At 51.2% G+C, this 18,713-nt stretch overlaps 10 protein-coding genes across 10 annotated transcripts; 4 read left to right on the top strand and 6 right to left on the bottom strand.

Annotated features, from left to right (window-relative positions):
* The first annotated feature begins 1,199 nt into the window (after positions 1-1,199).
* ASPVEDRAFT_40846 (uncharacterized protein) lies at positions 1,200-2,852 on the top strand. The gene is made up of 6 exons (XM_040812221.1): positions 1,200-1,273; positions 1,340-1,751; positions 1,817-1,972; positions 2,018-2,170; positions 2,227-2,352; positions 2,408-2,852. The coding sequence occupies exons 1-6, from the start codon at positions 1,219-1,221 to the stop codon at positions 2,631-2,633; spliced, it is 1,128 nt and encodes a 375-aa protein (XP_040667037.1). The 5' UTR covers positions 1,200-1,218; the 3' UTR covers positions 2,634-2,852.
* Positions 2,853-2,917: 65 nt separating this feature from the next.
* ASPVEDRAFT_82798 (uncharacterized protein) lies at positions 2,918-4,578 on the bottom strand (the record flags this gene model as incomplete). The annotated part of the gene is made up of 2 exons (XM_040817251.1): positions 2,918-3,114; positions 3,168-4,578. 2 exons carry the CDS (start codon positions 4,576-4,578, stop codon positions 2,918-2,920), a joined length of 1,608 nt encoding a protein of 535 aa, XP_040667036.1.
* Positions 4,579-4,798: 220 nt separating this feature from the next.
* ASPVEDRAFT_82797 (SDR family NAD(P)-dependent oxidoreductase) lies at positions 4,799-5,878 on the bottom strand (the record flags this gene model as incomplete). Its single annotated transcript, XM_040817250.1, has 7 exons — positions 4,799-4,910; positions 4,955-5,048; positions 5,091-5,112; positions 5,160-5,218; positions 5,264-5,316; positions 5,367-5,766; positions 5,824-5,878. 7 exons carry the CDS (start codon positions 5,876-5,878, stop codon positions 4,799-4,801), a joined length of 795 nt encoding a protein of 264 aa, XP_040667035.1.
* A 279-nt stretch (positions 5,879-6,157) lies between these two features.
* Positions 6,158-7,562, bottom strand: ASPVEDRAFT_82796 (uncharacterized protein; the record flags this gene model as incomplete). The annotated part of the gene is made up of 3 exons (XM_040817249.1): positions 6,158-6,583; positions 6,693-7,341; positions 7,384-7,562. The coding sequence occupies 3 exons, from the start codon at positions 7,560-7,562 to the stop codon at positions 6,158-6,160; spliced, it is 1,254 nt and encodes a 417-aa protein (XP_040667034.1).
* A 176-nt stretch (positions 7,563-7,738) lies between these two features.
* ASPVEDRAFT_40842 (fungal specific transcription factor domain-containing protein) lies at positions 7,739-10,012 on the top strand. Its single transcript, XM_040812220.1, has one exon. The coding sequence runs from the start codon at positions 8,067-8,069 to the stop codon at positions 9,705-9,707; it is 1,641 nt and encodes a 546-aa protein (XP_040667033.1). The 5' UTR covers positions 7,739-8,066; the 3' UTR covers positions 9,708-10,012.
* Positions 10,013-10,049: 37 nt separating this feature from the next.
* Positions 10,050-11,727, top strand: ASPVEDRAFT_150115 (cytochrome P450; the record flags this gene model as incomplete). Its single annotated transcript, XM_040808223.1, has 3 exons — positions 10,050-10,062; positions 10,113-11,293; positions 11,352-11,727. The coding sequence occupies 3 exons, from the start codon at positions 10,050-10,052 to the stop codon at positions 11,646-11,648; spliced, it is 1,491 nt and encodes a 496-aa protein (XP_040667032.1). The 3' UTR covers positions 11,649-11,727.
* ASPVEDRAFT_40841 (uncharacterized protein) lies at positions 11,726-12,970 on the bottom strand. Its single transcript, XM_040812219.1, has one exon. The coding sequence runs from the start codon at positions 12,906-12,908 to the stop codon at positions 11,835-11,837; it is 1,074 nt and encodes a 357-aa protein (XP_040667031.1). The 5' UTR covers positions 12,909-12,970; the 3' UTR covers positions 11,726-11,834.
* Positions 12,971-13,599: 629 nt separating this feature from the next.
* ASPVEDRAFT_191080 (glycoside hydrolase family 28 protein) lies at positions 13,600-15,506 on the top strand. Its single transcript, XM_040809076.1, has 5 exons — positions 13,600-14,122; positions 14,167-14,719; positions 14,769-14,853; positions 14,902-15,393; positions 15,440-15,506. The coding sequence occupies exons 1-4, from the start codon at positions 13,874-13,876 to the stop codon at positions 15,155-15,157; spliced, it is 1,143 nt and encodes a 380-aa protein (XP_040667030.1). The 5' UTR covers positions 13,600-13,873; the 3' UTR covers positions 15,158-15,393; positions 15,440-15,506.
* Positions 15,164-16,719, bottom strand: ASPVEDRAFT_626032 (O-methyltransferase). The gene is made up of 3 exons (XM_040815623.1): positions 16,255-16,719; positions 15,440-16,156; positions 15,164-15,393 (listed from the first exon to the last, which is right to left on the bottom strand). Exons 1-3 carry the CDS (start codon positions 16,354-16,356, stop codon positions 15,343-15,345), a joined length of 870 nt encoding a protein of 289 aa, XP_040667029.1. The 5' UTR covers positions 16,357-16,719; the 3' UTR covers positions 15,164-15,342.
* Positions 16,720-17,005: 286 nt separating this feature from the next.
* ASPVEDRAFT_626418 (uncharacterized protein) lies at positions 17,006-18,652 on the bottom strand. The gene is made up of 2 exons (XM_040815629.1): positions 18,542-18,652; positions 17,006-18,271 (listed from the first exon to the last, which is right to left on the bottom strand). The coding sequence occupies exon 2, from the start codon at positions 18,238-18,240 to the stop codon at positions 17,083-17,085; it is 1,158 nt and encodes a 385-aa protein (XP_040667028.1). The 5' UTR covers positions 18,241-18,271; positions 18,542-18,652; the 3' UTR covers positions 17,006-17,082.
* Between the last annotated feature and the right edge of the window lie 61 nt (positions 18,653-18,713).

Below are 18,713 nucleotides of genomic sequence, written 5' to 3'. Positions count from 1 at the left end.
TGGTAACTTCCCCACTGGCTGGTCTCATAGCAACAGCAATGGCGCCGAAGATTCTGCTATGGATTCCTTCTGACTGAGAACGACGTGTCCTATTGCTGCGTGACCAATAGCATATCCAGCGGAGGCACCGACTGTAACACTCCCATTCTCTGCAGACGATTATTCCAGCTAAGTGTCCTCTACCTCTGTTGCTCTTGCTACCAGCACTGGTCTTACCATTACTGACACCACTACTACCACCACTGGCTCTTCCCTACTGTGACGTCTACGAGCAGCGACGATGGCTCTACAAGAGGTGGTGTCACTGCCAGCAACTCTGTCAACGGCGGAACTACAGCCTCTGATGGCGAAGATCACAGCGCAGAGGGTGGAAATGCTGGCAACGGGGCGTCGAACAGTGGTAATTCCTCGACCACTTCAACTTCAAGAGACAAGGGCGATGACACCTCTTTTATTGCTCCTATGGCAATGGATGCTGTACATGGTCTCGTATTTTGTGGAGTTATCGCTGCTGCTTCATTCCTGGTGGTGTAATCTGTCGTGGATTCCTGTGTATAAGAACCTCCTTGATTTGCTTGGCTTTTATTCGGATGTATATTAACAGTACCAGCACCTGCATCTCTTCTTTGTTACTAAAACTTCTAAAGACCCTATGAATACAGGTCACTGGTGAAATATTTATTGTTGAAACTTTCTAACGTACTTCGTGGTAAATAGGATTAACATCAGAACAGGAATGGGGATGGGGGCCTCATATGGTCAAAATATTTGTAGAGCCTTTGCTGTCACTTGATTGTCCAATATCTTGGCTGAGCCCTTAGTGTAGACGAGGCTATACCAAGAGTCTCGGCGTGGTCTAACTAGTACAGCCAACGCACCGCGGTCCATGCCAGGCCTGTCTGTACAGTTTGACTTCGCTCCAATTCATGAATTGCGCTGGGACATTAGGATAACTATAGAATCTATAGGCTCATTCTTATATTGTTTGACAAAGGGTCTATACTGTTAAATCAAGGTTCTGGTTCATGCCCAGCTTTTCCAACGCCCCATTCGAACTACTGAGTTATTCCTCCAATAGGACTTGCCATATGCCCGAATTTAGACACGGAGCGTCACGCCGGCATACCCGAGCCTCGCTAAGCCCTACCGTATAATTTGGATTGAGAGCCGCCCCTTTTCCTCTTTCCTCATGATCGTCTCGCTCCGTCGATCAGCAGTATGTATCCCCGCATTTGGAAACCTTTCGTCCTGATAGCTGGGACATTCCCAGCTGGTAAGACTTGAACCTAGAACTCTTTCTTCCCCAAAAGCTTCCCTTGCTAACTAAATTCTTTGATAGTGACCGCGCAAATATGCAACTCCCCTAACGGCTCCTACTACTTCATCGAGAACCAACCCCAGCTCGACGCCCTCGCAGACACATGCACCACCCTCAACGCATCACTCAACATACTACCCCCCTACGACGGCCCCTTCTACCTCCCCAACATCCGCAACATCACCGGGAATATCAGGTACCAAAACGACTATGATGCCTCAAAATCCGAGCCAACGCCAACGTCCATCGACCTGCCGGACTTGGAGTACTGCGCTTCCGTATATCTGGGCTCACTGCCTTCGCTGCGCAACGTGTCGATGCCGAAGTTGAAAACGGTGGATTGGAATTTACAGGTGGATTATGCGCCCGAGATTGATTTTCGGGCTGTGCAGACGGCAGAGTATGCGTCTTTTACTGGGGGGGATTTGTCGAGGTAACTTAACTCCGTCCCCTGTGCGGGTTCTATGTGAGATTTATGATTAACCGGGTTGAGGGTAGAATCCGGCTTGATTCACTGCGTGAGGTGCGTCAGAGACTCGTTCTCTGTAATAAGAATGCATGCAACGAGAGTATCACCGCGTCGAAACCGTTTGATATCTCTCTCCCTCGGCTAGAGTCCGTAGGTACAGTGAGGCTAGGGGGTAGAATATCCAGGCAAGCAATTCAATACATCTTAACATCCGATACTAACAGGCTTAGCCTGGACATGCCACAATTCAACAAAGTCTCTGGAAACGGCGGGGAGTTCTACGGATTCCGGCTCGACACCGAAGGAGGCCCGACTCTCAACCTGACATTCCCTCAACTGAGAGGCGTCTACTCTTACATGAGCCTTGCCGGAGAGATTGGAAGGTAACAGGCACCAACCATCCTTCTACCTAGTCTGCCAGCCCAGCTAACAGAGCAAGCCTCTCAATGCCGAACTTCAAAAACACCACTCAGTCGCGATTGACAGTCAACGCCTCCTCGGTGCTCGATATCAACCTCCCTATCGAGTTTGCTGATGATATCTCGCTGTACGGGGATATTTCGAGGTATTACCTTTATACCATTCATAATTGTATGCAATTAAACTAGGATTGACTCTAGTGTCCAATTCCCCAACCTCAAACACGTCGACAGTCTCAATATAAACTCCAACCTCGAGCTCGACTGCGACTCTACACTAGATACTCTCGCAATGACGCTAAACACAACCGTCGGGTCCGGAGACGGACTATCCTGTACATCGTCAAACGGCGGCTCAGCAAAGCCACCAAAATCGCGATTGGTGTCGTGGTGGGTGTTGTTGGGTTGGCTTGTCTGTCTTTCCTGAGGAAGAGGAGAACCAAGTAGCGGATGAAGTCGAGTGTTCAGCTTCAAGAAAGAATGTATGGGTATACCTTTCCGACCCCCTTCAAGTGCCAGAAGGGGCCGGATATACAGACAAAAGCAGGAGAAGGATCAATCTGTATACAATATAAATATAGCCCTTCTGAGCTACGTCCCAGTAACCTCAGGAGCATAAATAATACAGCAATTGATTGCCCAGTCCATAGCTATCTCGACCACGTAGTTATCTAGCAACTCTAATCCAGTAGGATACACACTGAATACACCCTAATGAGCCTGCAAATTATGCACCTCGACAATATTCCAATACGACCTGACCGAGCTCACCCGCCACGCCTTGCCCGCCCAAATCGCCACGAAACAAGTCCCCCAAATAGCCGCCCCTAGGCATCCGACGAGGATAAACGCATTCTGTAGGCCCATATTCGAGATCATAGGTGAGATGGCATAGGTTATGACGAATCCTGGAAGATTTATTAGTACACCAGCGCCGATTATAAGAAATAGAGGGGACAACCCATTGTATTCCGGATAAGGATAACAGCAACGATAGCTTCACTAGCTGCCTCCTTATAGCAGTCAATCACATAATTCAACGCAATCAGCGACCCCATAGGCAACGTCGCAGAAATGAATCCAATCCCAAAGACCAGCGCCACCCAGTGTAATTTCTGCGCGGCCCCGATGCCATACAAGAGGAATCCGGCTGGATGTAAGAGCAGGGGAATAATACCCAGCCACAGCCGGTGTTCAGGCTCCTTGATGCCCTTATTCCTGCGGGCGAGGAATTCGGCGACGATGTCGCTGAGGGAGCCGCCGAGGAAGCAGCCGATTGTTGAGCCGATTACGTTGGCCAGATAGGTCAGGCCGGTTTGGTTGGTGGTGAAGTTGTAGGGCTCGCTGCCGAAGTTCTCGGCTGTTGTGGTGTTGAGGACGTTGAACCAGGCCAGGATGCTGCCGATGAGGATCCCCGCGAACCAGATTACGGGGTAGCGGAGGAGGCCGAAGGGGAGGAGGGAAAGTTTTAAGGAGAAGGGGGGCTGGTCGGGGGCTCGGAAGCCCCAGAGGCGTAGGGTTCGCAGATAGCGGTGCCATTTGGAGGATGGGGCTATCTCTCCAGTCGCGATATCAACCTCAGGGGGGGTGGTGTCTTTGCTTTCAGCAGACTTTCCTGGCTCCTCGATGTCCTTGGAACCAGCCTGCAGGAACTCAACTGGACCAGTTTTGCGGAAGAACATGGTCTCTTCGAACGAGAAGAACATGATAACAGTCGTTACAAGGCCAATGATAGTCCCAATCCACTGAATCCACTGCCAGCCCATGTTCTTTGCAATATAGCCACTGGCAATCGGAGCCAGGAAGGCACCGTTAAAGAGCGTCCATGTATACGCACTCATGTACCCACCTCGCTCATGCGTGAATGACAGATCAGTGACGAGAATCTCAACCAGCGTCTCGACAGGGGCATTGGCAATTCCCATTAAGATACGGTTCGCGTACCACTCGCCGCTGGACTTGACGTACGCAGACCACAGCACGGTCAGGGAGGTCGCAAGCAGCGACGCAAGCAGGACCTGGCGACGACCACAATACATCGCCCAGGGCTGCACAATCACATTCCCCCATCCGAGGAAGAGATACATCAGGCCGACGCCAGTCGTAATATTGGCCATTGGAATGCTGGTCTCGTCTTCAATCATGGGATAGGCCGGGGCAAGGGCGCAGGTGATGGCCACCCCGATGAAGGTCCACATCACCTGCCAGGCGCGGTTGTGTGTCTTTCGACGCCATGACCAGTTCAGGGGGTCATCGGGGTCGGAGCTGGGTTGGGGGATGAGGACAATATCAGCTTTGTCGCCGTGCTTGACGGACAAGTCGCCGCCGGCGTCGATGAGGCGGACGGTGCCTGGGACAGGCAGGTCAGACATGGTTGCGAGGATGCATTGAGTACAGGGGATGCCCGGATTATAATGATAAATAAGGATGCTGAAGGATTCTTGGCTGCTCCAGTCGCGCATCTCCGTATGTACCCCGCAGAAGTTTATTGTTATCTCGTGTGGTGTCGCTCTACTCCGTCGCTCTGGTCCGTTGGAGAAGATACTGATACTAATGCTATCTTAGACAATGATATTAAGGACTGATTTAGATCTATCGAATTGTGTACCCCCCGTCCGCTGCAAAAGCCGCCCCCTGCACAAACGAAGCTTTACTGCTGCACAGAAACAGAATACAGTCCGCAATCTCGTCCGCAGTCCCAAGTCTACCCAGTTAGCCAGCTTCAAGATCTTGGTTTCTTCGACATACCTTCCCAATGCCTGCATGTTAATTTCCGGCCGATAGTACTCCAAGATATGCTCGATCATAGGAGTCTGGATAACGCCAGGGAGAACGCAATTTACTGTCATTGTTAGAGGGGTAAAATATATTGATGGAGCCATACTTCTGATATTGTCTGCAGAGTACTGTAACAGCATTAGCCAGCGTCGATATTATACGCAGGGATACTCACATCAAGCGCATCAGCCTGTGTAATGCTGATGGCAGCCCCTTTGGCACCGCAGTACGGTGCTGTTCCGTCAGTTTCCATACAGTGTAGATAGTATCGAAACTCACCAGCATTAGGCCTCGCAACCTGCCCCAACACACTCCCAACATTCACAATCGCCCTACACATCCTATTAGCTTGCCAACGGAAGAAACGGTTAAATATGCATACCCCCTATTCCCCGGCCGGCCATCATGAGTCCCCAAAGGCTCCTGCATCCGCATCTGCCTAATCACCCCCCGACACGAAAGCCAAAGCCCCCTATAATCCACCGAATTGATCCTCTCAAACTCCTCCAGCGTCGTCTCATGCGACTTGCGCGGCACACTCATCAGACCCGCCGCATTGACCGCGTAATCGATGCGTTGGAACTGCGACACCGCGCGGCGCACCATCTCCGACACGGACGACTCAAGCGTTACGTCTGTGGGGGAGACTTGGATGCAGACACCTTTGTGGGTTGATGCAATCATGTCGTGCGTTTCTTGTAGCCCGTGTTTGTTGAGATCGGCGAGGATGAGTTTGCGGCAGCCTTCTCTGGCGAAGAGCCGGGCTGTTGCGCGGCCGATGCCTTGGTCTGTTAATTCTTATCCTATCTTAAATATAGATATAAATAAATGGGGCTCACCAGAGGCGGCACCGGTGATGAGAGCGACGCCGGGGAAGAGTGTTGATGTGGCCATTTCAGTGTCTGGTTTAGATCAGAGAAAATATTGCGATTCTCTGCGTTACGGGGATAACAGCCTCGATATAGACTTTTGAATAGTATTGAGGATTGGAGTTCATGGTGCGCTTTGCCCCGTCGCTCATGTCCGTCGCTCATGTCCGGTGCAGGAGCAGTTACTCTCCACTTTGGAGAAGCGGTACAGTCGGTCTTGATGGAATTGCGGGGTAAATATCTTTAGATATGTACAGAAGTCAAGCTTAGTACAGCTGAAAAGAAATATATGTCATTAGGTATATCAACTAGTTCGTTTATCACGCCTCAAATCCTGCAACGCGCCCTGCAACGCTCTTGAATTCGGCCACTTCATTGCACACCGTTCCAATATCCTTGCTGCAGCAATGCAGCCGTCGGTAGCAGCGTCTTTATCTGCGTGGTCTATCAGATAGGACGCAGCTCGGTAGATCCAGTGGGACGTGAAGATGTTATACACCATCTGGTCGTCGTATGCTGCTAGCAGGTTCTGGGCAGATTCGATGCTTGGTTGTATGAGGAGATGGATCTGGCGGACTGTTGCAACTAGCATGGGTGAGTTGGAGTCAAGTTTGTCGAGTATGATAGAGTCTAGGGTAGTAGGTGTATCTCCTCGGTGGACAGCTTGCAGGGCATATACCGCACAAAGTGACTGGGCATTTTCAGTCGTCGATGAAATCGCCTTCGGAGTCTGCAGGAACTCAGCTACTTAACTTGAAGATAGACATGTGGCTTGCAGGTTCGGAAACATCATATGGTCTATCCAAAGCCCCTGCCACTAGACCTGCCAGACAGTATACCGTGCACTGAAGACGGTCCGTAGTCTGTGTCATTTGCAATACACTATGGGAGGTGAGTTCAATTAACAGGCGATGGGAGAAGTTTACAAGTTGTCCAATACTCCCAGTCGTGGCGTCGAATGTGCTGCGCAGGGCGAGTAGTAGCATTCCCTGCACGGCTTCAATACTGTGATCTTTTAATAACGTATCGATATGAATTAATGCCTCCCGGTAGAGAGCGTCAGACAGATCAACAAGGCGGTTGTCGTTCCCAGGTAAGCAGTGGCAGGCTAGGGAATAGACCATCTTCAGCAGGAAGGTCTGTCCTGAAGAGTCCTGTCGCAGTGTATGTAATACATCGAGGTTCTGGTCGCTGTTGAAAACCGGAAACAGATCGTGCAGAGTATTCATGTACCTGTCGATGAGAAAATGGTGCATTGCGTCGTCGATTACGGTGGATGACACTGGCAGATAGATGCAGTTGCTTTGGCGCAGATTTCTTCTCACCACAGCAGCAGCAGCAGCAAGAGGCGCATTCTTCCCCAGGCAGGGATACGAGTTGCGCACTTTGACAATGGAGCCGATATTCACAGGAGCTGGGTGGTCTGGCGTTTCTTTGCCACCGGCAGCCTCGAGAGAGCGCAAGTGTTCGACCAGGGACGAAATATACCTGCTATTATCAATAATGAACTGATATATCCTTGAAACTCACTCTCTAGGCAGCGATTCTTTGGAGATAGGATCGTAAAAGGTACACTGCAGGCCGGATCTGGTGCAGTTGGCACATTCCGGGAGGAGGGTATCGCAGCGCTTTCGAACTGATCGACATCTTGTGCAGGCGGGAAGAAGCTGCAAGAGTGCATCCAGTTCGTTCTTCTCAGCGACAGCCATTCTCGTGGGGAGTTGTAGATGAGTTGGTGTGGCCTTATCAGTTGGAGACGACTCACCCACTCCACTGGTTCTGACCCGCTCTGGTTCATTCCACATTTCTGCAATCAGCGATGGGATAAATGCGGGGTAAGCTAATCGCCCATTCATCCAGTCCGTCAGTCCATCAGTCCATTCAGCTTGAAGTCAATATCCAGCATGGGTAACGCCAGGAAACGGGTGCAGCGACGGAGCTTGTCGTGTGCGAGATGCAGACACAGAAAGATTATGGTACGCCTATTCTACAACTACAACAAAGAAACACATTAACCGACTACACGGCAGTGCGATGCATTATCGCCCGCATGCTCTGCCTGCGTCGAGGCCGATGCTCCGTGTCTGGCTTGGAACGCTGCCACCAAGGCCACCGCACCGCGCAGTATCGCCCGCTATCTCGAAGAGCGCATTGCTGCGCTGGAGACTGATACTTTTGATCATGTCCAAAGGGATTCGCTGAACAGCTCGTCTATGCTTGTTCCGGTCTCCAACTCCATCCTCGGCAGCGTCTTGAGCGACAGCACGCCCTCCTTCCTCGGCCTTGTCAGAGACAGCTGTTTGGCCGGATGCGTGGCTGTCCAGACGGAGATCCCCTCTGTTCATCTTACCCACGCCATCTCTGATCTGAATGAGAACCATCCACGGGCTATAGTGAACCAGCAAGCATCTATCCTGTCGCCAACGTCCGTGCCAGCTCGAGTCGCCGATTTCCTGTTGTTCACCTACACCACCGGTATAATCCACCAGTTCCCTATTCTGTCTGAAGATGAGGCAAGGAGCGCCTTCGATGCTGTACTTCCTATGGGATACAGCGTTCCTGATTGCGATGCTCGAAGTGTATATATCGTCAGCCTCATCATGGCCATCTCGCTCTCAACCACAGCACGCAACAAACTCTCCCGGGCTCAGTCTCTTGCAACAGCGCTGTTTAAAAACGCAATGCTAAACATTTCTGCCGTTCTTACCAATGATCTTTCTGGCCTCCAGGCCCTTCTCCTGTTAATCCAATATACCTTTCTCAACCCCACCGTTGGCAACCTGTGGCTACTCACCGGCATCTCCAGCGAAGCCTGCATCGAGTACGGCCTGCACCATGAGTTACAGAGCGATACAGACATAGAACGTCGCCGACGGATCTTCTGGTGTGCGTGGGAAATGGAAGTCGCCGTCAGTGCAGCCTTTCGTCGGCCAATCCGGATCCTCAACAAGTACATCCACGTCTCCTTCCCCAGCCCTAACCAGGCATCCTCCGCAGCACCACTCGCCATTCCCTCCATTGCAATATTCGTCTGGCGCTTCCGACAGCTCGAAGCCGAGCTCATCTCCATCCTGCATCTGAACAACCCCCTCCTACACGCCAGCTCGCTCGAATCCTGGATGGAAGACATGGCAAGCAAAGCCCAGCACTGGGCCCAACAAGTCCAGCACTCCGCATCCCAGAACCAATGTCCCTCCACCAAATCCCAATGGGCCGAAATGGTCCTCTACGCCGATATCGCATACCACTACTGCCTCGTCCTGCTCTACGGCCCCTCAAACCGCGTCAAAGAGCCCACACGACCAAACCTCATCTGCGCCTTCAGAGCCAGCGTCCAAGTCGCCATCAGCTACTGGGAGCAAGCGAACTCCGAGTTCGGGCGCATAAAATACACCTTCCACACTTGCTACCACACCTTCTCCGCAGCCGTCGTCTTCCTCAGCGTCCTCCGCAGCTGTCAGTCCGAGATAACACAGCTCTACACCCTGAATGAAATCCAAGAATGCGCCAACCGCTTCGTCTGTCTCCTCTCATCCATCGGCGAGCGCTGGCCCGCTGCAGCCCGCTGTCTGGAAGAGTATAACCACCTCCTTGAACCGATTATGAAATCATACTCGGACTTTTTTCTCCTATCCCAACAACATACCAGTGCTGCTGGTGCAGATCCGTTTTTATCGCCCGAGCAGTATGCGGATGCCGAGGCGTTTGATGTCATGGATTATGAGAGTTTCGTGCACTTCTTTAACCCCCCGCAGGATGTGGTGGATCCGTTGCTTGCATCCCCGGCTGTGGTTCCGTTTGATTGGGATGTGGAGTTTGAGTTTGGGATGGATGGGTTGTTGGATATTGTATAATCTATCATAATGGTCATTCCGTAGGTAGTCTGGGGTAGTTAGGGCTCGGACCAGGGCGCCGGATGAGAGCGACGGGGGAGGGCGCCATTCTTAATATTATACATATACAGGGTATGTATGCATAGACAGGGAATGCCCCACGGATCTACGATCACTAAATGAAGCCATCCCCGCAGTCAAGACGGACTTGGGCGCCGGGGAAGAGCGACTGGGCCATAAATAGTGCAATACTTCAATACTTTATAGTATCTGTGTAGATTTAATCAGGGTCTATTTCATGTATGGTTCTATCTCAGACACAACCGTCACGCTTTGGATAATCATACATATTTCTTAGTCAAGATGCTGCTTCCTGGTAACAACCCACAACATACGACATCTGTGCCTATATTAACCTGGTTTCAGTTCTTCTAGCCCTAGTAATCTACGCCATCTTCCTCCACCCCATAACCCTCTACCTCCTCGACAAAAAGAACCTCCGCCAATATCCCTCCCCCTCCATCTCCTCCCTCACCATCCTCTGGCGCCTCTCCCAAATCGTGCAAAACAAGCACTACAAGTCCGTCTACGATGCCCACCAACAATACGGCACACACATCCGCATCGGCCCAACACAGCTCTCCATCTCCGACCCGCGCGCCATGAACGACATCTACGGGCACGGCGCAAATTTCGCCAAAGACGAGTTCTACGACGCAGGATCCGGCCCGCATCGCTCGATGGCGGATACAAGGAATAAAGAGGAGCACCAGAGGAAGAGGAAGATGCTAGCCCACGCATTTGCGCAGAAGACGATTGTCGGGTTGGAGGGGCTTGTGCGGACGGGTGTTGTTGATTTGGTCGCGCAGTTCGATAACTACGCTGCCAGTGGGACGGAGATGAATATCCGCCGGTTTTTGAATTTCTTTGCTATTGATTTCATGGGACTCGTGCTCTATGGCGAGTCTCTCGGCTGTGTACGGCGCGGGGATGATCTCGTTGATGCACTGACTCCGGCCGGGGATGTGTATCGGGTTCCCTTTGTGAAGACGCTGCATAATATCCATATGCATACGGTTATTACAGGCGCTGAGCCGGCTTTGCTCCCTCTTACGAGTCCGCTGTTATCATGGCATCCGGGCGTGCGATCAGGTAAGGACTGGGGGAATGTCATGAACAACCTGTACCAGAAGCGCCTTGCAGTGCCTGATCCAGAGTCCCAGCCTGATGTCTTCTCCAAGTTCCTGAGGAACAGCAAGGGGGAGGAAATGAACCTGGACCCGGCGGAGATTATGGTTGAATGTGCCGTGATTATGAACGCGGGCAGTGAGACGAATACCGCGGCTCTGGTCTCGGTGATTTACCATATCTACAAGCATCCGCATGTACTGAAGAAACTGCGTGAGGAGATTGATGCTGCCGTGCCAGTAAATACTGGTCAGGATATCCCGGAGTATCATGCCCTCGCGGCACTCCCTTACCTCCGCGCCTGTATCGACGAAGGGTTCCGCATCCAGCCCGCCTCAACCCAGGGCTTCCCTCGCGTCGTGCCAAAAGGCGGCCGCATGATTGCAGGGTGTTTCGTTGAAGAAGGCGTGACCGTCTCGGTATGCCTCCCCCTCCCTTTGCTTACCAGATCTGTATCTTATAAATACTTGTAAATAGGTCCCCACATACACGCTCCTCCAAGACCCAATCGCCTTCGAAAACCCCTTTGAATACAATCCCAGCCGGTGGCTGGCGGGTGACAAGTCCAAGATGCATGCCGCGTTCTACCCCTTCAGCCATGGGCCTCGTGCATGTATCGGCCGGAATATTTCGTACTTTGAACATGTACTGGCTGTGGGCACGGTTGTGAGGCTTTTTGATGTGGAGGTGTTGAATGAGTTGGTCACGATTGAGCGGTTTAATGGCAATCCGGGGGAGGTGTTTGGGAGGGTGAAGAGGAGGGTAGCAGTATAAATAGAACATGGATAGGGTATGGGATGATTTGATTATGAAGGTTTTGTATGATAGAGGATGACGATATAGGATTATGATGGCAGTCACTATAATCATTGATATAAACCTCCTGTCTGTAGCTTACCCGACAAATATAAGGTAGAAGCTTATAATCAACACGTAATAGGACATCATACTAACCCTATGTTATAGGAAATGCAATGTCCGCACAGGAGGAGATAGACTAGGCTTCCCAAAAGACACCTCCGCCTGTAGTTTCTGCATGTCCATAATGACTGTCAGCAAAGTCTCCATCCTCTCGATTCCTCGAGCCCCCGGCGGCGTATACCGACAGATTGACGCCGGTTTGCCTTCTTCATCGGACAGCCAGCTCCTGATCTTTGCCACACTAGCCACCTCCCCTTGACTTAGTGTCTTGATGCGCTCAAGCCTGGTAAACGAGTTCTTAGACGGATGGTCCCTAATCCCAGCAGGAATTCCGGGCGACCAAAAGTGGTTTGTATGGAATACGAACGAGCTCCCATCTGGAAAGACAGGTGCCAGTCCCCGCGGAGTACACTCGACAGTCGCAATCTTCCCACTCCTGTCCGCAATCACCAAATTAACACAAGAAGCCACTCCCTTCTTTTCCAGCATGTCCAGCGCTTCGTCAAGCGATGCGCATTCGAGAACTCGCCGCATCGCGAGGTGCACTGGTAGCTGCGTCTTATCCACAGTCCCACACTTGATCGCATTCATACACACACCAACCCCTGCATCGTTAAAGCCAAACTTTGCCACGATCCCTGCCTCCCCAATCATGCGAATGCGAGGTTTCCCGGTCTTGGATATATCAAAGAATGCCGTCGACGACGCAGCCTCGCCTACCCAGTCCCAGTTCTGCCCTAGATATACCCCAGAAGCAGCAGCAGCCGCGATAGAAGTACACCCGTCCGAATAATTCGTCAGCGAGATCTCGCTGCGCAGGTTCAGGGCTAGAATATCCAAGAAGTCCACACCCGCCCCGGCGGCAATCCCTCTCATTTCATCCACGAGATCCGGCTCGTTGTGTTCCAGGGCTGGGAGGTATGTAGCTGCGCGTTCCTTTGACTCGGTCCAGTCCGTCTCGGCTGTTTCGTGGAAGAGGCGCTCGTAGTTCTTGATGCACTGCGCGATCCGGTTTGGGATTTGGCTGCCGTGGGCGTGTCCGATTTCCCATGGGGTTCCCTGGGCGATGACCTCGGGGACTCCGTGCCATGAGTTGGTGGCTGGGTTCGTCATGATGCGATATTTGAGGGCGCTGCAGTGGTGCTCAATTTGATATAGGAAGAGCAGAGCTTGACTTTGTCTGCTTTCTGTCATTTCATTTCAATCTTTTTCCCCGCGCCGGTATTAAGCAGTGTGCTCGGCCCTCGGGCTATGACCTAGCGTGTTTGTGCGTCTGTGCATGTTGGAGTTACTCCAATCGTATCTTGGAGCATAGTCGGGTATATGGTATGCTCCCACCGGACTTGAAAGGGGTAGTTTGCGATAGGGCTACAGTGTGGAAGAGTATAAGTCTCGCGGATGTCGGATGAGCCGGAGTCTAAGATTGGTCTACCATTGGAAAGACTATTTCCACTCTTGCTAGGAATAATTGAAACATAATCACGGAGTGTACACGGCGTTCCCAACTTCCCCTATAGCAATACGGAGCATCATGAAACGCGATAACAGTAGAAGTGGACCTCGAGCAGCTCCGATCGCCCCACCAAGTGTGGAAATCAAGGACCATGTTCGATATTGAACCATGATTCATGCCAGGCTGCAACTTATTGCTAAATGGGTAAACTTGGTTATTTAAAGGGGCAGCGTCTGGCCGCTGTCTACTCGAAACATCGTGAAACACCGGCTCCTCACGGTTCCTCACAACAGCCATAGGGCTGTAAGAAGCTTCCTCGGCGGAGCTTGTCTTTTCTTCCGCAGGCAGAAGCTTTTCGAGGCCCCAATTTTACCGCCAATGAGACTTCCACGGTGGGAGTTCCACCCGGCGCATTGGAGGAAATAAGCTGATCACAGCCGGATGTCTCGGCCTTCTCAGCCCTAATCAACTACAGCGGTTTCAGTGAGAGTGCAGTGTCCACTCCGGCATTCTATATGGACTTCTCTGTATATAAAAGGCGGTTCCTTCCCACCAGAAGAACACCAGGAGCCCAACGATCACCAATTAGCACCCATCTCTTCTAAGTTAACTCTTGCCGGCCAAGATGTACAAGCTTCTCGGTTCTTTTGCTGTCGCCTCTCTGGCATCTGGCGCCATTGCGTCGCCGGCCGACCCTGCCATCACTGCCTCGCCGTCTCTGAACAAGCGGGCTGATTCTTGCACCTTCTCTGGCGAGGATGGTGCTGCCTCTGCCAGTGCCTCTCAGGCATCCTGTGCTACCATTACCTTGTCCGACGTCGCAGTCCCCTCTGGCACTACTCTTGACCTGAGTGACCTGGAAGACGACACCACTGTAAGTCAATCTACCCTCTAGCATTGTATATTCTAACAGAATAGGTCGTCTTCGAGGGCACCACCACCTGGGGCTACAAGGAATGGGAAGGCCCCCTCCTCCAAATCAAGGGCAACGGCATCACCATCAAGGGAGCCTCCGGTGCGAAGCTGAACCCCGACGGTGCCCGCTGGTGGGACTCTGAGGGCAGCAACGGCGGCAAGACGAAGCCCAAGTTCTTCGCCGCGCACTCGCTGTCCGACTCGAGCATCACGGACTTGTACATCGAGAACACGCCCGTCCAGGCCGTCAGCATCAACGGCTGCGATGGACTCACTATCACCGATATGACCATTGACAACTCCGCCGGTGACAGCGACGGCGGCCACAACACTGATGGCTTTGACATTGGTTCTAGCAACAACGTCGTGATTAAGGGCGCCAAGGTGTACAACCAGGATGACTGCGTTGCTGTCAACTCTGGTACCCAGATTACCTTCAGCGGGGGTACTTGCTCTGGAGGCCACGGTTTGTCGATTGGCAGTGTTGGTGGTCGTGACGACAACACCGTTGACACTGTTACTTTTGAGGATTCGACTGTGACCAAGTCTGACAACGGTATGACTGCTATCCCCTTTTACTTTCGAGCCCTTTCTTATTTTATTAGGTATCCGCATCAAGGCCAAGTCCGGCGAGACCGGTGAAATCAAGGGCGTGACCTACTCCGGCATCACCCTCGAGTCCATCAACAAGTAAGCCGAACAGATATACCCCTAAAGCCCATTGATCTAACAGGACAGGTACGGTATCCTCATCGAGCAAAACTACGACGGCGGCGACCTCCACGGAGACCCCACCTCGGATCTCCCCATCACCGGCCTGACCGTCGAGAACATCTCCGGCTCCGGCGCCGTCGCCGAGGACGGCCACAACATCGCCATTGTCTGCGGTAGCTCTGGCTGCTCGGACTGGACTTGGACTGGTGTTGAGGTCTCTGGTGGCAAGGAGTATGATGACTGCCAGAACGTTCCCAGCGTTGCTTCTTGCTCTGCTTAGTGTATATAATATCTAGGATATTGTGGTGAACGGACTTTGTAAGAGTGCCTTCTTGGCTCGTTGTTAGGTGCTCCATAGTTTAATAAAGTCTGTCTTTCGCCTGTCATTCTACTCTTAGCTTCCTCGCCTACATTTCACTGCTAGCCAATGGACTCTTCACTGTAGAACCCAATTAAAGGGGAGCCCTAGAATCTAGACACACCCAAATCAACCACCGTACTAATTTCAACCGCACTCTAATCACATTAGCAGCCATCTCATAAAAGCTCCAGATAAACATACCGGCGCCCCCAACCTCTTCGTCACACTCTGATACGTCTTCGTCTCATACCTCACCCCCCCATCCTCCCCACCAGCCCTAACATACTCCAAATACCTCGGCGCCCCCGGCTTATCCGTATTATCCGCCACAACCAACGACCCCATCCTCAAAACGCCCAACTCCTCACAAACCCTCAAATCGGGCAGATAATACTTCTCCCAGTGGTCAAGGAACACCATATCCACACTTCCAGGCTGAATCTCCCCCTCAGCAACTAACCCCCTAACCCCCTCCCCCGCCGTCCCCTCAATAACAGTCACAATATCACTCAGCCCAGCAAGCTCAATAACCTCCCTAGCCATCCTCACAAGCTCAGCATCTTTTTCAAAGGTATAAACCCTACACCCTTCCTCCTTCACAGCACCACCAACACCCATCCCATCCCCCCCATGAATCTCCTTCAGAATAGCCCCCCACCCAAGCGCAGACATCCCCACATACGTCCCAAACTCAAGAACAACCCTCGGCGGCTGGGACATAGAGCGTAAGGCGCCATGCGCGATATCCAGTTTCGCCCTGCGGAAGATCATCAGGTGCCCGGCCTTATCTGCGTACTCTTCGATTTGGGCCATGAGCGCCCATGGGTTGTTCTTTATTGCTGCGGGGGGTTGGGCGGATATGTGGGAGCGGAGACGGGCGAGGTTTGGGGTTGATGACGAGATTGTGGTTAGGATGTTCTTGTTTCCATAATGGTGGTTAGTCTAATACAGTATAGTATAGTATATTGTATTATGCCGACGGCAGGTGTCTGTTTGTTGGGAAAGACAAAACATACCGGGAAGAAGACAGCGATGATCCCGATAGCGAATGCACCGGCTATTAAAGCTTGGAAGAAGAGCATTTTGTTGGGTTTAGTTCTTGCTGTGCTGATGGGCATTATCTCTCTTCGCACTTCGTTGTATATATAGCCGGTAGGCAGGGTAGAGTACGTAGGAGGAAAAGGTTTAAATAGCTCACCCTCCCAGACTATACCAACTCCATAATAGACAATGCCAGCCCCGGAATCGGAGCGTTTTTTTTTTGTTGGAGAGTACGTCAGCGTCACTTGGACTTGGGTGTTGGTTGCGTTTCGAGTAATTAGGGCCGATTGGCAGTGTGGGCCTCGGAGATAATTTAGTATGATATCTCGGGTTATTTATATCCATGTCTTTTAATGCATAGGTACCCGTATGCTTTCTTCTGCTTATACTGGAAGTTCCGGGTATGAGGGGCGTGGTAATTGAGGTTGGTGGGAATGGGCGTTGTTCGGCTTCTGTGACGTCCAAGTGTGTGCTGAAAAAAACCTCTGCATATTGTATTAATGGGACGATGCCGGAGTCGAGGACAATTTGTAATGAGATGCGAGGCCGTTTACTGGGGCTTGGTGGTCGGGTGTCGATAAGTGATTGCTGTTTAATTGAGGTGCTGGTTGTGGTGGGTTATATTCGGTTGATATTTATGTTAGTGTAGTGGTTTAAAGTATGAATATTGAAATTTTGGAGAGTCAGGTCCCATGTATTATATACTACCCTGGCATCAATGGCAATACATTGCTTATGCCATTTCCTTCCATCGTTCCGCATCGCATCGACTTCTTAGGAAGATTCCTATTCTTCATCGACGATCAATTCTTGACAAGTTTCCCATTAGTTCGCCCATTAGCTCGCCCATTTTCAGGTTCAACCTGCCCGACATTATCATCCCACTCCTGTCGAAGCAGGCGCAAAAAGACTTCCTTGGCTAGCTCTTTTGACGTACCCTCCTGGTAGCTGGAGAAGTCGCCAATGTCTTTATCGAGTTTCAGCTGCAAGAATTCATGAAGCTTTGGGCTCCAGTCTTCTTCCAGTAGTTCGTGCTTGACTGCGTTCCACACGAAGGCCCTGAAGAACCTCCAGAAACTGCCCGTGTCTTCGCCCGGGAAACGGAAGTCATGGACATCAGTCGATCTCAGCTCCGGTTTGTGGAACACCATTTCCAAATACTCGAGCGCTTCTGGAACATCAGTTATCGATTTCAAGATTTTACTCCGTAGGCGAGTCAGTAGCTGATCCTGGGCTTCACCAGATGTGCAACTGATTAAATATGCCAGTCGAGATCCCGGAGTATCGAAGTGATCATGATTCTCGCGGAACTTCATCTCCATCAGATACTTCCAATTTGCAAATTTGATGTCAACCCCGTCAACTAACGCCGGTGGTTCAGGTAGCCAACTGCTGAACACTTCGTACTCCGATGGGGGACAGAAAGTTCCTTCTGTCGGATCAGCAATCTCGTCCTTCATTATGTCGTGCGCACCTGATTTCTTTTCCAGCTCTTCAATTCGTTGTTTCTGGAATGCCACCTCAATATTCAATTCGGTGATGCGTGCTGAGTCCTTTCCGGCCCGTGCTGCTTCCGCCAGCTGCTTCTCACTCTTCCATTTCTCGACTTCATTCTTGTATGTTTCCCATCTCTTGTTATTATCTTCGGATAACTTAAGTTTGCGATTTGACGCCGCTAGTTTTTCATTCAACTCAGCGATTTGCTTCTTGTCTTTCTCCTTGGAAACTTTCAATCGTTCGAGCTCATCCGTCATATCGTTCATCTGGCTCTTGTATTCGGACAATTTGGTGTGCGAAGCCTGAATTGTATCCACATATGAGATCTGCTGTTCGTACATGTAGCCAAACAGATAACCTGGTTCTTGTTCCACGCGGTTGAACCAATCGTCAATGTCAATTGTGAATTTTTGGTCGCCATGTCTTGCTTTGAGCACCTGCATTCCGAATCCTTGGGTTGTCATCGTTCGGTCTCGTTTCGAGGGGCAGGCTTGACTTCATACCGTCAGTAAGGCCGCCTGAAGAAAAACAAAGATCTGCAGGAATTACTGAAACAAGCCTACTGTAGTCGCCGTGAAGCCAGTAAAGAGTAGAGATTATCAGCCTCGCGCCAGTATCAACACAATAAACGTGAGTGGTATCGAAGCCATGGATTGAACACGAATAACATGGAGAAGGAACTTTGGGAAGTGAGAGCGTGAGTCTGAGGCAGGCAGATCATGTGTCGCCCTCGCTGTTCTCGTTCTTTCACTTCAGCCAACTCACTTCCTCTGGACAACACCTGCGTTACCTCAGGCAACACCGACACATTACAACCCCTTAAACCATTGGGAACTGCTTCGCTCCAGTTATTGGAAACAATTCCATTATCATTCGCATCTGTCAGGTTGTTCATTTGTCCTCTTAACTCAGATGCGGAGTAAGTGACCGAGTGGTG

The sequence above is a fragment of the Aspergillus versicolor genome, assembly GCF_001890125.1.
Source record: "Aspergillus versicolor CBS 583.65 unplaced genomic scaffold ASPVEscaffold_4, whole genome shotgun sequence".
Classification (NCBI taxonomy): domain Eukaryota; kingdom Fungi; phylum Ascomycota; class Eurotiomycetes; order Eurotiales; family Aspergillaceae; genus Aspergillus; species Aspergillus versicolor.
The sequence above is the reverse complement of the archived record's forward strand: the minus strand, read 5'-3'. Positions and strand labels throughout refer to the sequence as shown.

Coding starts and splice junctions, on each gene's coding strand:
- ASPVEDRAFT_40846 (XM_040812221.1), top strand. CDS start 1,219: ATGTATCCCCGCATTTGGAAACCTTTCGTCCTGATAGCTGGGACATTC. Junction 1,752..1,816: donor ACTGGGGGGGATTTGTCGAG/GTAACTTAACTC, acceptor GGTTGAGGGTAG/AATCCGGCTTGATTCACTGC. Junction 1,973..2,017: donor CTAGGGGGTAGAATATCCAG/GCAAGCAATTCA, acceptor TAACAGGCTTAG/CCTGGACATGCCACAATTCA.
- ASPVEDRAFT_40842 (XM_040812220.1), top strand. CDS start 8,067: ATGCTTGTTCCGGTCTCCAACTCCATCCTCGGCAGCGTCTTGAGCGAC.
- ASPVEDRAFT_40841 (XM_040812219.1), bottom strand. CDS start 12,908: ATGACGAACCCAGCCACCAACTCATGGCACGGAGTCCCCGAGGTCATC.
- ASPVEDRAFT_191080 (XM_040809076.1), top strand. CDS start 13,874: ATGTACAAGCTTCTCGGTTCTTTTGCTGTCGCCTCTCTGGCATCTGGC. Junction 14,720..14,768: donor TGTGACCAAGTCTGACAACG/GTATGACTGCTA, acceptor TTATTTTATTAG/GTATCCGCATCAAGGCCAAG. Junction 14,854..14,901: donor ACCCTCGAGTCCATCAACAA/GTAAGCCGAACA, acceptor CTAACAGGACAG/GTACGGTATCCTCATCGAGC.
- ASPVEDRAFT_626032 (XM_040815623.1), bottom strand. CDS start 16,356: ATGCCCATCAGCACAGCAAGAACTAAACCCAACAAAATGCTCTTCTTC. Junction 16,157..16,254: donor TCATCGCTGTCTTCTTCCCG/GTATGTTTTGTC, acceptor TATGGAAACAAG/AACATCCTAACCACAATCTC. Junction 15,394..15,439: donor CGAAGAGGTTGGGGGCGCCG/GTATGTTTATCT, acceptor TAATGTGATTAG/AGTGCGGTTGAAATTAGTAC.
- ASPVEDRAFT_626418 (XM_040815629.1), bottom strand. CDS start 18,240: ATGACAACCCAAGGATTCGGAATGCAGGTGCTCAAAGCAAGACATGGC.